Source organism: Centropristis striata, chromosome 5 (assembly GCF_030273125.1).
Source record: "Centropristis striata isolate RG_2023a ecotype Rhode Island chromosome 5, C.striata_1.0, whole genome shotgun sequence".
NCBI classification, from domain to species: Eukaryota; Metazoa; Chordata; class Actinopteri; order Perciformes; family Serranidae; genus Centropristis; species Centropristis striata.
The window spans coordinates 3,250,578-3,267,194 of record NC_081521.1 but is presented as its reverse complement, the minus strand read 5'-3'; the positions used below and the strand labels follow the sequence as shown (position 1 = coordinate 3,267,194).

General features: G+C 36.5%; 1 protein-coding gene across 1 annotated transcript in view; it reads left to right on the top strand.

Moving 5' to 3' along the window:
- Positions 1-5,421: 5,421 nt before the first annotated feature.
- The window catches only part of hdac7a (histone deacetylase 7a), a 106,411-nt gene continuing 95,215 nt past the window's right edge, over positions 5,422-16,617 (top strand). Inside the window, exon 1 of the mRNA XM_059333779.1 lies at positions 5,422-5,612. Coding sequence (XP_059189762.1) covers positions 5,594-5,612 — 19 coding nt within the window. The 5' untranslated portion in view covers positions 5,422-5,593. The remainder of the gene's footprint in view (positions 5,613-16,617) is intronic.

Sequence of the window (16,617 nt, the reverse complement as noted above, 5' to 3'; positions counted from 1 at the left end):
AGCGTTCAACATGCTTATTTTTAGATTTAATAATCTTAATATAAGAAATCTTGTCAAGTGAAATTATCTGTCCATGCAGCAAGATCATTTCCCTCAGATTTACTGTTTTCATCTTGTTTTTAGACTAAACACCTTTTTACAGTGTAGCCAAGATGTGAAACCAAATGTGAACAGTAAACCTTATATATTAATAGGCTACTTATGCAGTGGCATGGATGTGATATAATGGACATGACACAATGTAATAAATATACACTAAGTAGGTTACTCTATTTATTAATGTGATAATACATGATTTTTTTTTTTACCTTAATACACATGATCACACACATGATTTCCCAGTGCTGGAGGAGGTCTAGAGCCTGAAACTTTGCAGCCGGACACTATTTGAGCATTCTGCGTCTCCACCCTGATTTCAGTGATTTTGACTCATCACATATTCATTTTCTTTGGAAGCTGTAAGAGAAACCTCCACAGAGAGACCTCCAAACCTCAACAAGAGAGAGAAAAAAGTTCAGCTTTAATTGCGATTTAGTGTGTTGACAACTGGACCGTAAAGCTTTAAATTATGAGTGTTGATTTAATTAAAAAAATACTGCTGGATGGTTTTCATTCCTAGCTCATATGGCTATTCAATACTCTCCATGCTCAACTCGTCACAGGAGAGCTTGAATAAATATAACAGTAAAAAAACTGTAAAAGCTAATTTAGTTCAACTCAAAGTGGTCTGTCATAATCTGAAATACCAAAAGAAAAAAATGCTCAGTCTTTTTATATTGAAGCAAACATGTACCGTATCATAGTGATGTTATAGTCATATTTATAGACTTTAAACCAGGGGTCTCAAACTCAAATTACCTGGGGGCCACTGGAGGCAGTATCAAAATGACCAAAAAAAAGACACAAAATTACAAAAAAGACATAAAATTACTGAAAAAACACAAAATTTCTTAAAAAGACACAAAATGACAAAAAAAGACACAAAATGACACAAAATTACTAAAAAAGACACAACATTATTTAAAAAAGACACAAAATTATTAAAAAAGACACACAATTATTAAAAAAGACAAAAAATAATTTAAAAAAGACAAAATTAATTAAAAAAAGAAACAAAATTACCAAAAAAGACACAAACTGATTTAAAAAAACTCAAAATTATTAAAAAAGACAAAATTATTTAAAAAAGACACAAAATTATTTAAATAGACACAAAATTACCAAAAAAGTAATTAAAGGGACCTCCCACACACAACACGGTAAAGTGCCATTCATATAAAACTCACATTAAACTTTCATATCAAGGTGGGGGCCACAAAATATCGTCACGAGGGCCGCAATTGGCCCGCGGGCCGCGAGTTTGAGACCCATGCTTTAAAGGCTTTTGGCAACAACAACAGTGAGTCTTTGGCACATCAAACCTTATTTCATCACCAGTGGACTGCAGTAACTTCACAGTATGTTTGAGACATTTGCAGCTGAATTGTATTTCAAACTGTTTGGTTTGATGTCGGTCACATTGTGTAAACAAAACACAAGAAAAAATGTTTTTTCAGCCAAAATATAAATGGAAACCAGTGAGAGCTGAAGCTTTGATTTACATTTTGTAGTTCAGCTGGTCAGCCACAAAAGTCTGAATGGACACAAACAATTAAAGGTAAATTGTTAAGTTTTCTTGAATATTTTGTTGACATTTATGTTTTCATTGGCTTGCAGTCTTTTTTCTTACCTTTGTTACCCCCCTTGCCTTTCACAGGTGGATTGCCACATTTCTCGACACATTCCACCACCAATAGAAATAATTATCCTGAAAAACATGAGTTGGGTTTTTTTTCAAGTGAATGCACTACGCTTCCGTTAGAAGTTGTTATATTTAAAGGTAAAGGAAACTTCAAAGATCAGCAAAGTATATTGGTATGGTTTAATTTGATGCTTTCTCATTGAGTTCATGTTTTACATTAGTCTAAGAAACAACAGCAGGTACAACTTGTACTTTAACCCCTTATAACTGTTACTATACCAGCTGATTCTCACTGCAAAAAGGTCTAAAAACCAGATAAAAACACTAAATCTGAGGGACATGATCTTCCTGCATGGACAGATAATTTCCCTTGACAAGATTTCTTAAATTAAGATCTAATTTATTAGTAATTTATCTTGTTTTAAGAGTTAATTTCTTATTTTAACCCTTAATAGGGCATGCATTGAAATACTTGCAAAGTCCGAATTTCACCCCTAGAGAATATTGGAGGATATTACATACAGCCAGAATGTGTAAAAAAAAACATACGGACCCGGGGGAGGGGGGTCATATTTTGAGAAAAAAGTTTACGGGATTAAAGTGGCAAATCTACGAGAAAAAATGTGCAGATTTATTAGATTTAAAGTAGTGAATCTGCGAGAAAAAAAATTGTCTTTCCCACTCTTTTCTCGTAAATGTGCGACTTTTTTCACGCAGATTTGCCACTTAAAATCTCTTAAATCTGCAACTTTTTTCCTCTAAATATTACAAATTCATGTGGTTCTATGACCTCACACAGAGACATGGGGACCCCATTTTGATATCCACTGAAGTTACCAAATATAGTTCTTCGCCCGATAAAGGGTTAAGCATACAACATGCTTATTTCTAGATTTAATAATCTTAATTTAAGAAATATTGTCAAGGTAAATTATCTGTCCATGCAGCAAGATCATTTCCCTCAGATTAGTGTTTTTATCTGGTTTTTAGACACAACATTTTTTGCAGTGTACCAGCTGATTCTCAGTGTTTTTGTACTGTAGCAGATACGTTTTAATTCCAACACAGAAAACCCGGAAACCAGACAAACAACCATTGATCAACAACCCTATTAACCCCCCACAGATTACTACACACAGTTTCTATACAAGCAGCTTGTTCCCTTCAACAACTGCCTAATCAGTTCCTCCTTATGCACTCACACACACACACACACACGCACACACACACACACACACACACACACAGACACACAAGGTTGACCTGGAGGGGAGGAAATTGAATTAGCAGGGTGTAATGCAGCTCCTTGTGTGTGTAATCAGAGCAGCTCAGAATACAGAGCCATTGTAAGTCACTGTGGTCAGAGTCGGAGAGCCAGCGACCGCTGGGGGAAGCTGCTCTTATCACTAGATATGATTACAGCCCAGGGAATGTGTGTGTGTGTGTGTGTGTGTTTGTGTGTCTGTGTGTGTGTGTGTGTGTGTTCTTGTACGTCCTACATAGTGAGGACCAGGACATGTTTTTAACCAACAGAGTGAGGACATTGTTGCAAAATGAGGACATTTCGGCCGGTCCTCACTTCTTTAAAGGCTTTTTTTTTTTTTTTTTTTTGAGATTCCAGACTTTGTTTTAAGGGTTAAAGGTTACATGATAATGATCATTAACTGAAACTGTATTTTGTGGTTACAAAACTAACTAAAATTATAGTGAAAATGTCCTTCGTTTTCATCTTTGTCAACTTTTTTTCATACATAATGAAGATGGATAAGACAAAGGAAATAAAGGCAAAATTTACTGTGACCTCTTTTAATCTCCCACCCAACAAATACCCCATTACAAAAAACTAAAACTAACACTAAAACTAAAGCATTTCACTCTAAAAACTAATTAAAAGTAACTGAATTTGAACACAAAATGAACAAAATAACTGATGAAAAATCCAAAACTAATATAACCTTGCAAGGGAATTCACTGTTCCAATGAGGGTCCTCACAAAGATAGATGTACAAGAATGTGTGTGTGTGTGTGTGTGTGGGTGGTGGTGAGATGTGTGTGGGAGTCATGGCTGACTGGTTGCACGGGGAATGTGCGTCTAACTAAAATGCTCGGGATCTTGTGAGTATGAGAGTGATTTTGAAAAATGTTGCTGAATGCCAAAAAAAGCTCAAAGTTTTTTTTTTTTTCTTTTTTTTGTGCATGTACAAAAATAACAGCAACATTTGTGACATTCATCGCCACACTAACCCTTCAGATCCTTCTGGATTTGGGTTTTTTTTTTTTTATATCCTGCGGTAACAACAAAAAAAGCCCTATCATTGTTCAGCGCAGGCTGCAGGCTGTGTTTTCCACCGTGGATATCATTGTTTTTCACTGTCTGTTAATTATTTTTGTGCTGGTATTTTGCCTCCTCCTGATATAGTGTTTCCTGCTATTGTCCTGTTCTACCAGGCTGGCTGCCTCTGGCCTGGAGCCAGCCGGTCCCTCCTACCTTAAAATACACATGCACGCACACACACACACACACACACACACATTCTTGTACTTCTATCTTTGTGAGGGCCCTCATTGGAACAGTGAATGCCCTTGCAACATTATAATAGTTTTGGTTGATTTTTCATTTCGTTTTGTAACCACACAATACAGTTTCAGTTAATTGTCATTATCATGTAACCTTTAACCCTTAAAACAAAGTCTTAAATCTAAAGAAAAAAAACTTTAAAAAAGTGAGGACCGGCTGAAATGTCCTCACTATATTGGTTAAAAATGTGTGCCGGTCCTCACTATGTAGGAAGTACAAGAATACACACACACACACACACACACACACACACACATTCTTGTACTTCTATCTTTGTGAGGACCTTCATTGGAACAGTGAATGCCCTTGCAAGGTTATAATAGTTTTGGATTTTTCATCAGTTTTAGTTTTAATTTCGTTGTGAATTTTTGTTTTCAAATTCAGTTAGTTTTAATGAGTTTTTAGAGTGAGTTTGATAGTTTTAGTTTAGTTTTTATTAGTTTTATTTTTTTGTAATGGGGTATTTGTTGGGTGGGAGATTAAAAGAGGTCACAGTAAATTTTGCCTTTATTTCCTTTGTCTGATCCATCTTCATTATGTATGAAAAAAGCTGACACGAAGGACATTTTCACTATAATTTTAGTTATTTTTTGTAACCACACAATACAGTTTGAGTTAATTATCATCATCATGTAACCTTTAACCCTTAAAACAAAGTCTGAAATCTCAAAAAAGCCTTTAAAGAAGTGAGGACCGGCCGAAATGTCCTCACTTTGCAAAAATGTCCTCACTCTGTTGGTTAAAAATGTGTCCCGGTCCTCACTATGTAGGAAGTACAAGAACACACACGCACACACACACACACACACACACACACACACACACACACACACATACTACAATACACACTCTGCTCTCCCTTCCTCCTCTTGGCACTTGAGAGAAAACACAAGAAGTCAGTGATACGGCAAACCAACTGTGTGTGTGTGTGTGTGTGTGTGTGTGTGTGTGTGTGTGTGTGAGGGAGGGAGAGAGTCCACCAGTCAGTTCAGAGGGGTTAATCTCTCTCTCTCTCTCTCTCTCTCTCTCTCTCTCTCTCTCTCTCTCTCTCTCTCTCTCTCTCTCTCTCCCTCCCTCCCTCTGTTGCCTTTTGTTGCGGCCCCTCACTTTCTCAACACTTGGACAGAAGGAACTGATACTGTGCCTGCGTATGTGTGTGTGTATATGTGTGTGTGTGTGTGTTTGTGTGTGTGTGTAGCGCTCTCGCTCTCCCTGGATTGAACTGTACGTGAAACATGACTGACGGGACTTTCTGACACTCTCCTCCATGCTGAATGTTCACACTACAGACTGGTAAGGCAGCCAGATTATGGGAATGTTGTGTAATGTTATGCAAAGTGTGTGTGTCTGTGTGTGTTTGTGTGTGTGAAAATGCCACTTTGCGTGCATGTGTGTGTGTGTGCATGTGGGGCAAATGCTCTCAGGAATGCAACAGGTCTTTTTTTTTCTATAAATGTGGCTTTTGAGCTCAGATTTCATGTTTTCAAGATGTGGAGACATGTAAAAAGATGTGAAAAATGTTGCTTTCCTGCCCCGTTCTTCTTCTTCTTCTTCTTCTTCTTCTCGTCCTGATCCCCCCCTACTCTCTGCCCGGCCCAAACTTACTCAAGTTACCGGCTTCCTCCTGTTGTTATGAGCCCCGTGGTTTTTCTGCAGCACTCTGAGGGCGCTCCCACGCTCTCCCGAAGAGAAAGAAAGGAAGGAAAACAGGGATAACTGTTTCAGAGCTGCAGAATAAAGAAGCACGAGAAGCGTGCATTCGTTCGGTGTCTCTTTCTGCAGCTACTTGCACGCTTTGGTCCCTTTAAACAACTTAGAAAAATGTCGACTTTTGGCTGCTTTTTGTTGTTTTCTGGACAAAAGTTTTCTCTTTTCTTCGGAGGTGGTGGGTTGGCTGAGGTGGTGAGAAAATTGGAAACAGAGCCACCCACAGTGGAAGTGAGTCAGCCCGGCATTTAGTGGTGTGTTGACTTTGGAAATGGCAGCGATTTGGGGAGGGGGGAGTAGTGGTGGTGGTGTTGGGGGACAGATGAAATTGTCAGAAGGAAAAAGAGGAAATAACAAAGTGTCAATTTGTTCATATTTTCTGCTGAGGGTCCCAGAATCGCTGACAAAAGTGGGAGCTACGTTTTGGAAATGAAAAGGAAAAGAAGAAGAGATTGACAGAAAAGAGGAGAAGAGAAGAAGAGGTGGTAGCCAGAGGCTGTTTATAAAGGGAGGGAGCGGCTTGTGTCCATCTGGGACAATCCCAAGTGCTGAAAGCTTCCCCACCCTGATCCCAAACAACTCTTTCCCCCTTCTCCCTTCTTTCTCTCCCTCTGTCTCTCTCCTGCTTCTCCACAATAAGGTGCATTTTCATTGCAACCTGCAATCTGTTGCATTTGTTGTTTTGCTGCATACTTTCTTGACAGCACTGCAAAAAAAAAATTGTGTCTAAAAACAAGATAAAAACAGTAAATCTGAGGGAAATGATCTTGCTGCATGGACAGATAATTCTTGTTTTAAGAGTTCATTTATTTTTTTTTAGCGTTCAACATGCTTATTTCTAGATTTAATAATCTTAATTTAAGAAATCTTGTCAAGGGAAATTATCTGTCCATGCAGCAAGATCATTTCCCTCAGATTTACTGTTTTTATCTCGTGTTTTTTTTGCAGTGTATCTTTCCTCTTCTCTCCCTCTGTCTCTCTCCTGCTTCTTCACAATAAGGTGCATTTTGATTGCAACCTGCAATCTGTTGCATTTGTTGTTTTGCTGCATTCTTTCCTGACAGTCTGTATCTTTCCTCTTCTTTCCTACCATAAATCTGACAGCATGCTACACACTGCAAAAAAGGTATTTTGAGTTAAGCGAATCTGTGGCTATTTCACGGATTCCTGTGAGACCAGGTTCCAATAATAATAATAATAATAATAATAATAATAATAATAATAATAATAATACATTTTATTTGTAAAGCACTTTTCATAGAGAAATCTCAAAGTGCTACAGAAACCAGAAACAAAATATACAAAAGACTAAGGCCCCGTTTACACGAGGACGCTTGCGGGTAAAAACGACAAAATATTTTATGTGAAGTGCCTTTCGTTTAGACGGTGACGGCGTTTTGGGGGCTTAAAGACGCAAAAATCTGAAACCACCCTCCAAAGTGTAAAAGTTAAATCCTCTCCTCCGTAGCGTGTCGTCTACACTGACAAGACACAAAACTCTGATCTGATCTGCTCACGTCACGTATGTGTTTACGTCACATACATGCTCCAGGACAGGAAATAAACAAACGTGGGATTATTTCCATGGTGGGACCTTCAAGCTGCTCTGGCAGCTCTAATAAACTTACAGGAGTCTTTCCACCAAATGTACAGGATATGTACAGATAGTATTAGTGAACAGAGAAGGATCTGGAATTACCTCCATCACATTCTGGATGCAGCAATTGGTGGGAGGAGCCAGACGGCTGTGAACGAGACCTGGGAGATCTAGTGATGGTGGAGAACTTTGTGGAAGGAGTAGCTGATGAAAATGTGTGGCGTGAAAACTTCTGCATGCCCAAAGATGCTCTTATGGCTTTAAGTGATGCCGCCTGGCTGCATACAATACAATTTCACACACTTTTGCGTCACCGTATGCAGCAGATTTCCTCCCGAAAACGCTCGTCTAAACGAGGAATAAAAAGTGAAGACGAGACGCCACTTCTGCGTCTTCTGTTCAGACCGTCCTCATGTAAACGGAGCCTAAGAGAAAAGACTCAGACACATTCAAATCAGCAGTAGATTAAAAAAAGACACAGTACATTATTAAGAGATGAAGGTGCAGAGACAATAATAAAAACATCTAGGGACAACCTAAAAATGAACCTGGTCTCACAGGAATCCGTGAAATAGCCACGGAATCGCTCAAATTTCCGTGAAACTGACACGGATTTCGCTACAATGCAAGTTAATGACAGTCATATCCCGTGGCTATTCCATGGATATTTTTTCCTATTGGTTTGTTCCAAGTCACGTGACTTTCAAGGTCCCGGTGGTCAGAACAAAAAACATGGCGGACAGTTCTCTCATTTTTAGTGAAAAAAATCAATATTTTGACTTAGTTTCTGCATAAAAATGGATTTTGATCACATTTCTAGCGAGAAATATATGTTTTATTTTCTAAATATTCACTCAGTGAATGTACATAATCACTTTTTATGTTGGAATAGCCACGGGATATGACTGTCATTAACTTGCATTGTAAAAAAAAGACACAAAATTTCCAAAAAAAGACAAAATTACTAAAAAAAAAGACACAAAATTACTAAAAAAAAAGACAAAATTACTAAAAAAAGAAACAAAATTACCATACTACGGACACTTCTCTCATTTTTTGTGAAAAAAATCAATATTTTGACTTAGTTTTTGCAAAAAAATGGATTTTGATCACATTTCCTGCGAGAAATATATGTTTTATTTTCTAAATATTCACTCAGTGAATGTACATAATCACTTTGTATGTTGAAATAGCCACGGGATATGACTGTCATTAACTTGCATTATAGCGAAATCCGTGTCAGTTTCCGGAAATTTGAGTGATTCCGTGTCTATTCCACGGATTTTGAGTTAAGCGAATCCGTGGCTATTCCACGGATTCCTGTGAGACCATGTTGCTAAAAATGCCTCCCTGAACAAAACAGTTTTAATCCCTTAGTTCCATGTCAGACTGTGTTTCAGCCGTATCTGCCTCTCGTCCCTTTGTGTTCTGTCTCCGTCTCCTTCTCCTCTTCCTCTTCCCTCCCTCTGCTGCCTGTGTATCCAGCGATAAGGGGACAGCGACGGTAGCACTTCCTCTCGCCACAGGAAGCAGGAAGTGTTGATTTCCAGCGCTGCAGCCTCTCTGGGCCAACTCTGAGCTCGCTCCACTGGGAAACACTCCACATTTACACACTGGACACTAAAAAACACAAGCAGCACACACTAAAAAACAGTGGAGTAAGATTGTTTTACTAGATAGATAGATAGATAGATAGATAGATAGATAGATAGATAGATAGATAGATAGATAGATAGATAGATAGATAGATAGATAGATAGATAGATAGATAGATAGATAGATATTGAAGTACAATAAAATAGAATAGAATAAAATAATGAAGTAGAATAAATAAAATGAAAAAATAAAAACAACAATCGAAAAAACAGATTTGAACAAGGACACTAAGGAAGTTATAATAATGTTATAACTATAATATATAATGTTATGGTGACTAGACAGTATATAATATATAATAATAATGATAATGATAATGATAATAATAATAATAATAATAATAATAATAAGGCCAGTATAATAATAGTAGTATGTCACAGTATATATAGTAATAAAAGAAGTATTGGCAGCAACAGTATGTGTATATTATTATGATAATAATAATAATAATAATAATAATAATAATAATAATAATAATAATAATAATAACAATATATAATATATATTATATACTATATAATAATAATAATAATAATAATAATAATAATAATATTTTTATTATTATTATTATTATTATTGTATTACAGTGTAATAATAGTAGTATATCACAGTATATATAGTAATAATAGTAGTATTGGCAGCAACAGTATGTGTATATAATTATGATAATAAAAATAATAATAATAATAATAATAATAATAATAATAATAACAACTTAGCCTGTGAGGGATGTGCATACATACATGACATAACATAATATATAATATGTAAACCTATATATGTGTGTGTGTGTGTGTGTGTGTGTGTGTCACCTGTCTGCAGACAATGACTACCCTATCTGTGCTGGCTGATGGTTGCCATGGGAACCACCTGGGCAGTGGTTTCCTGTGTGTCTCTCTGACCTCTCAGGTCTCAGGACCAGCGGCTCATTATTCCTCTAATCACAGCTAATGTCTCTTTATCTCCTTCTGGCCACCGGGGGCGCTGCTGAGCTTAAAACAACACAAACAACCATTCATCAGCTAATGGTTTCCAGTTCTGCTGCAGGGTGGGAGGGCCGGGCGAGAGACAGAGAGAGAGAGAGACAGAGAGAGAGAGAGAGAGAGAGAGAGAGAGAGAGAGAGAGAGAGAGAGAGAAAGTGGGGGAAGAGAGAGAATGAGGCGTTTGAGTGCAAGAAACGCTAACTGGTGGATTTTTTTTTTTTTTTCCGAAGCAAGAGCCACTTGTATTCAAATTAAGATGATGAGGTGGTTTCCTTGTGTGTGATTCTCTGATTTGTACTAGTAGCAGTGTTGGAGGAAGTATTCAGATACTATACTGCAGTAAAAGTACTAATACAACACTGTGAAATTACTCCACTACAAGTAAATGTCCTGCATTCAAAACTTATATTTATTACAGTAAAGTTCTGGCAACCTCAGCTCGCGTTTTTACCGTTTTTTCACAGTGTAGCCTACCTAAAGTATGTAAAAAATAAAACTATTCATGATGCATAATATGCAGTCAAATGTGCCTGTTTTACTATTATGTCGGATGTTTCTGGATCAATATTAATGCTGCATTTAATGTGTATGTTGCATTTTAATGTTATGGATGTTTAAGATTGTGCTCAGTTTAACGCCTTTATGTACTGACAGGCAGTGGTGGAAGAAGTATTTATATCCTTTACTGCAGTAAAAGTACTAATACTACACTGTGAAATGACTCCACTACAGTAAAAGTCCTGCATTCAACACTTACTGAAGTAAAAGTACAAAAGTATCATCATCAAAATGTACTTAAAGTATCAAAAGTAAAAGTACTCGTTATGCAGAATGGACCCACTCAGATTGTTTATATATATTCTAAATATATTATTACATTTTTTGTATTGATGCATTTATGTAAGCAGCGTTTTGTTGTTGTCCTGGTCGCGCTAATTTTAGCTATTTAATATACTTTTATGTGGTTTAGTTTATAAACAAGCACATTCACTTTAAACTGATATTATGTTTTTTGTGTTAATTCTCGACCCAAAAAGTAACTAAAGCTGTCAGGTAAATGTAGTGGAGTATAAAGTACAATATTTGCCTCTAAAATGTAGTGAAATAGAAGTATAAAGTAACATAAAATGGAAATACTCAAGTAAAGTAAAAGTACCACAAAATTATACTTAAGCACTGTGAAATGACTCCACTACAAGTAAAAGTCCTGCATTCTAAACTTACTGAAGTAAAAGTACAAAAGTATCAGCATTAAAATGTACTTAAAGTATCAAAAAAAGTACTCGTTATGCAGATTGTTAAATATATTCCAAATATATTATTATATGGTTATTATTGATGTGATAGTTAACAAAACTAACATTTTGTGTAATTTTGCATCTCTTTGTGATTGTTTGCAATTCTTTGTAGTCATTTTGTCTTTTTCCATGAATTTGGTGCCTTTTTTTGGTAATTTTGTGCAACATTTTTGTTGTTTGGTGATGTTTTGCATCAGTTTGCTCTTTGTGGTTATTATTTGTCTTCTTTTGATCGTTTTGTGTCATTATGCTTCTCTTTGTGGTTGTTTTACATCTCTTTATAGTTATTCTGTGTCTTTTTGAGTCATTTTGTGTCTTTTTTGGGTAATTTTGTGTCTCTTTTTGGTTATTTACCATCTCTTTGTTGTCGTTCTGTGTCTTTTTTTGGATGCTTTTTGTCCTTTTGCTTGTTTTTGTAGTTATACTTCTTAATATACTGTTATGAGCTACAAGTTATTAAAAAAAAGTCTAATCACTTTAATTTGATAATGTTTTTATGTTAAATCTCGACCTGGAAAGTAACTAAAGCTGTCAGATAAATGTAGTGGAGTAAAATGTACAATATTTGCCTCTAAATGTAGTGAAATAGAGGTATAAAGTCACATAAAATAGAAATACTCACATAAAATAGAAATACTCAAGTAAAGAACAAGTACCTCAAAATGGTACTTAATTACAACACTTGAGTAAATATATTCAGTTACTTTCCACCTCTGACCGATGGTGGATGGAAGACTGTTAGAAATAGACAGATTTTGAATTTTGAAGTGGGATGTTTGCGGGTCAAAGAGGTCAAAGAGGTAAAGAGTTGCGTTTTTCGAAAACACGTTTCTTATCGAGTGTTTTTCACGCCTGTGGCATTTACATTGCTGACATTTCTCGGATGACTGAACACTGTGAAAGGTGAAAGACGAGTCAGAAACAAGAAAACAGATCAAAGACAGTGAAAGTCGTGTATTGTCTCTTTGACGAACTATACTAGTATACTACTACTATTGGGAGGAAAAATAGCAGGGGTCTCAAACTCAAATTACCTGGGGGCCACTGGAGGCAGTATCAAAATGACCAAAAAGAGACACAAAATTACTAAAAGAAGACACAAAATGGCCAAAAAGACACAAAATGACCAAAAATATGCAAAATGACCAAAAAAGACACAAAATTACTTAAAAAAATACACAAAATTATTTATAAAAGACACAAAATGACCAAAAATATGCAAAATGACCAAAAAAGACACAAAATTACTTAAAAAAGACACACAATTGTTTAGAAAAGACACAAAATGACCAAAAAATACACAAAATTATTTATAAAAGACACACAATGACCAAAAAAGACAAAATGATTTAGAAAAGACTCAAAATTACCAAAAAAGACTCAAAATTACTAAAAAAAGACACAAAATTACAAAAAAAAGACACAAAATTACCCAAAAAAGACACAAAATTACCAAAAAAGTAATTAAAGGGACCTTCCACACACAACACGGTAAAGTGCCATTAATATAAAACTCACATTAAACTTTCATATCAAGGTGGGGGCCACAAAATATCATCACGAGGGCCACAATTGGCCCGCAGGCCAGGAGTTTGAGACCCATGATATACATAGTTATTTATATCAGGGTGTGATGTGATCACCTACACTTCCCAGATTAATAAAAAGAAATATAAAGAAAAAGAAAAGAAAAAAGAAAAAAAATATATATATCTCCTTTATTTAACCAGGTAAAAGTCTCGTTGAGATAAAAAAAATCTCTTTTCCAAGAGAGACCTGGCCAAGAAAGCAGCATAAAAAGTGACAAGTTACAACATTTAAACAAAGTTATCATAAACAATTTAATACAATTTAAAAAAAATATAGAGCCATCACAACAACAGTGAAGGAGCCTCAGTAGAGACTTATAAGGAGCATCACACTGACCAAGGGAAATGATTTCTTTATCCTTTAGAATCGATTTAAATCCACCGATTGCACACAATATTGCACATAAAACGTAACAGAACAAGACGTAATAAATACAGAAAACAGATGCAGATTTACATATATTTTATCCTCCTAGATCTTCATATTCTCCTGCATGTTTTCCCCCTTGTTTTCCTGTCACACCCACAGATATTTAGCTTCGCTCCAAACCGTAGTGGCAACTTTTGTCAGTTTGTTTATCTTCAGGATCCCCAATTACAAGTGAAGCGTCGCTTATAAACAAAAGTCACACGGACTCACAAGTAGCATGTTTACTGAGCCGTTTTAGTAACCTGTCATCCTGCGAGGTTGGAGACTTTTAAACAAGCGTAATTGCAGTTGAATAAGCAAAGTGTGTTGGCGTGGAGCGCTGCAGCTATATTAAGAAGAGAATCAGACTCCTGGACATCAGATCTCTCACTAACACTAACATTACACTCACTCAGGTAATTGCTGAAATCTGGGAATGTGTCAACATCCCTGCAGCAACGTCTGAAGGAGCAGGCAAACAGGCCAGAAGTTTAGCTAAAGCTATTTTTTTAGGTAAAACAAACTATGCTAAGTATAGTAAGTAGGTCAAAGCTGCAGCAGGAAATGAGCCGGCGGTCTTTGTTCATCTTTGTTTTACCGTCTAAATATGTTTAACTAACCTGCAGGTTTGTTTATAACCTGTCTGATCATATGACTCCATCATATGTTTTGTCTAACTTCTTTTTCAGGCCCTGATGTTAAAGTGAGACAACAGGTAGCTGTCAGGTGTTTACATCTTTGACACATTAGACCAGGGGTCTCAAACTTAAATTACCTGGGGGCCGCTGGAGGCAGTATCAAAATGAGCAAAAAAAGACACTAAATTACTAAAAAAAGACACAAAATGACAAAATAAAGACACAAAATGACTGAAAAAAGACCCAAAATGACAAAATAAAGACACAAAATGACTAAAAAAAGACACAAAATGACCAAAAAAGGAAACAAAATGACCAAAAGACACAAATTGACCAAAAAATGACCAAAAAATACACAAAATGACCAAAAAAGGAAACAAAATGACCAAAAGACACAAATTGACCAAAAAAAGACCAAAAAAAGACATACAATTATTTTAAAAATAAACAAAATTACTAAAAAAGACTCAAAATAGCAAAAAACAAAACTAAATTACTTAAAAGACACAAAATGACAAAATAAAGACACAAAATGATCAAAAAAAGACACAAAATGACCAAAAAAGACACAAAATGACTAAAAAAAAGACACAAAATGACCAAAAAAGGAAACAAAATGACCAAAAAGACACAAATTTACCAAAAAATGAACAAAAAAGGAAACAAAATTACTAAAAAAAAGACACAAAATGACCAAAAAAAGACACAAAATGACCAAAAAGACACAAATTGACCAATAAAAGACACAAAATGACAAAAAAGTCTAAAACACATTAACTCATGAACACTTTCACACAGTGGAGACAGAGCTGACTTCCAAAATGATTTGGCGACCCCCAGAAATCATCTAGAGACCGCAATTGGGGTCGGGACCCCAAGGTTGAGAATAGCTGCTGTAAATAAAACGTGTATTTTCAATAAATAGATGGACTCCAGAGGGTTAAGAGAACAAGTTGCACTGCCATATAGGCTACATGCTAAAATAAATGTCATGCATTTTTTGCCCGTGACCCTCAAACAGCGTGAGTGTTGGTGTTTTTCCAGAGTCCAGTCCACTGATGTTAACATTAAGTCTATTTAAAACAGATCTAGGATGCTCCAGAGTGTTTAACACAGTAAAGTCTGACCGGCTGAGATAAGACACAGAAAGATAAACTTTATTGTCCCTGCAGGATGAAACAGAATCAGGCTGATGTGGTCGCTGCAGAGTGGATGAAAACAGCAACAAACAGCCGTTATCACACACACTTTACACACACTCAGTCTCTCTGTCGGCCATGATGGATGAAAGTGAAGCCTCTCAGTCGGGAACTTGTGTTTTTCTCTGCTGTTTGCAGTGAAAGGTGACACCTCTCCTCTCCGCTGAGCCCTCGGTGGGAACTTCATACACGGAGCGAGAGGGAAAGAGAGAGAGACAGATGGGTTTTTCTGGCAGGATATCCTGTTCTAAGTGGAGCTGCTGGGCCCACTCTGACCCCCTCACCCCTCTTGACCTTTGACCTGCTCATAGTTTAGGCTCACATCTCTTAACGTTTCCTAATCGCCCCAAATCTCTCCTTATTCCTCCAGGTCTGCCTCGCCCCCCCTCAGCTTTCTCTCCTTCCTCGGTCCTCTGTCATACTCTCAGGTGTCACTTTGAGTTTCCCTCCTTCCTTTTCCTCTTTGTTCCTTTGTCTGCAGCCACTCCATCTCGTGCCAGCCTTTGTGTCTGTCCTCATATCCTTTATAGTCGTTTCTCTTTACAAAAGCATTTGCTAGATTAGAAATAGCCAATGACTGCTCAGCATTCTCACGTTTGTTGCTCGAAAACATATATCACTCATGTAAAGGAGTTAATAACAAATTCGATGGAGAACCTGAAATGAAAACGTAACATAATCATTTTCAGTATGTATTCGAAGAAACTTGAAAAGTTGCAGGACGAATTGTATATATAAACGTGCGGTTTGATCGGGATCGGTGTGCTATTACTTTTCTCTCCAGAATACGAATTTTGTCCAAAATTTTGCATTGAAATGAATGGGACGGCCGAAAGAAAATGAGCGAAAAAGAAAAATAATTGGAGATTTTCAAACGTCTACTTCTCCGGCATAATTTCACCTAGAGACTCCATTTAAACTTTAAAAAGTAGACACAAGTCTTGTGTATCGGTGTATTAATCCACGTTTCGATAGGTCATATAGTTTTTTATCAATCCCTGTTCAATGACCATGATCATTTTTGGAGAAATTCTGAGATTATAATGGGTGTGTATTGCACGGAATGTTCGTGTCACAGTGTGTGACATCATCGCCAGAGTGTAGAGGGAGAGAAAAAACTGTCAAAAAATAAATTTCAAAACTGCGCTCCAGGCCACAAATTCCACTCTACAGAAATAATTTATACATGGAAACGTAGGAAAATTTGTCTTCTCACTCACA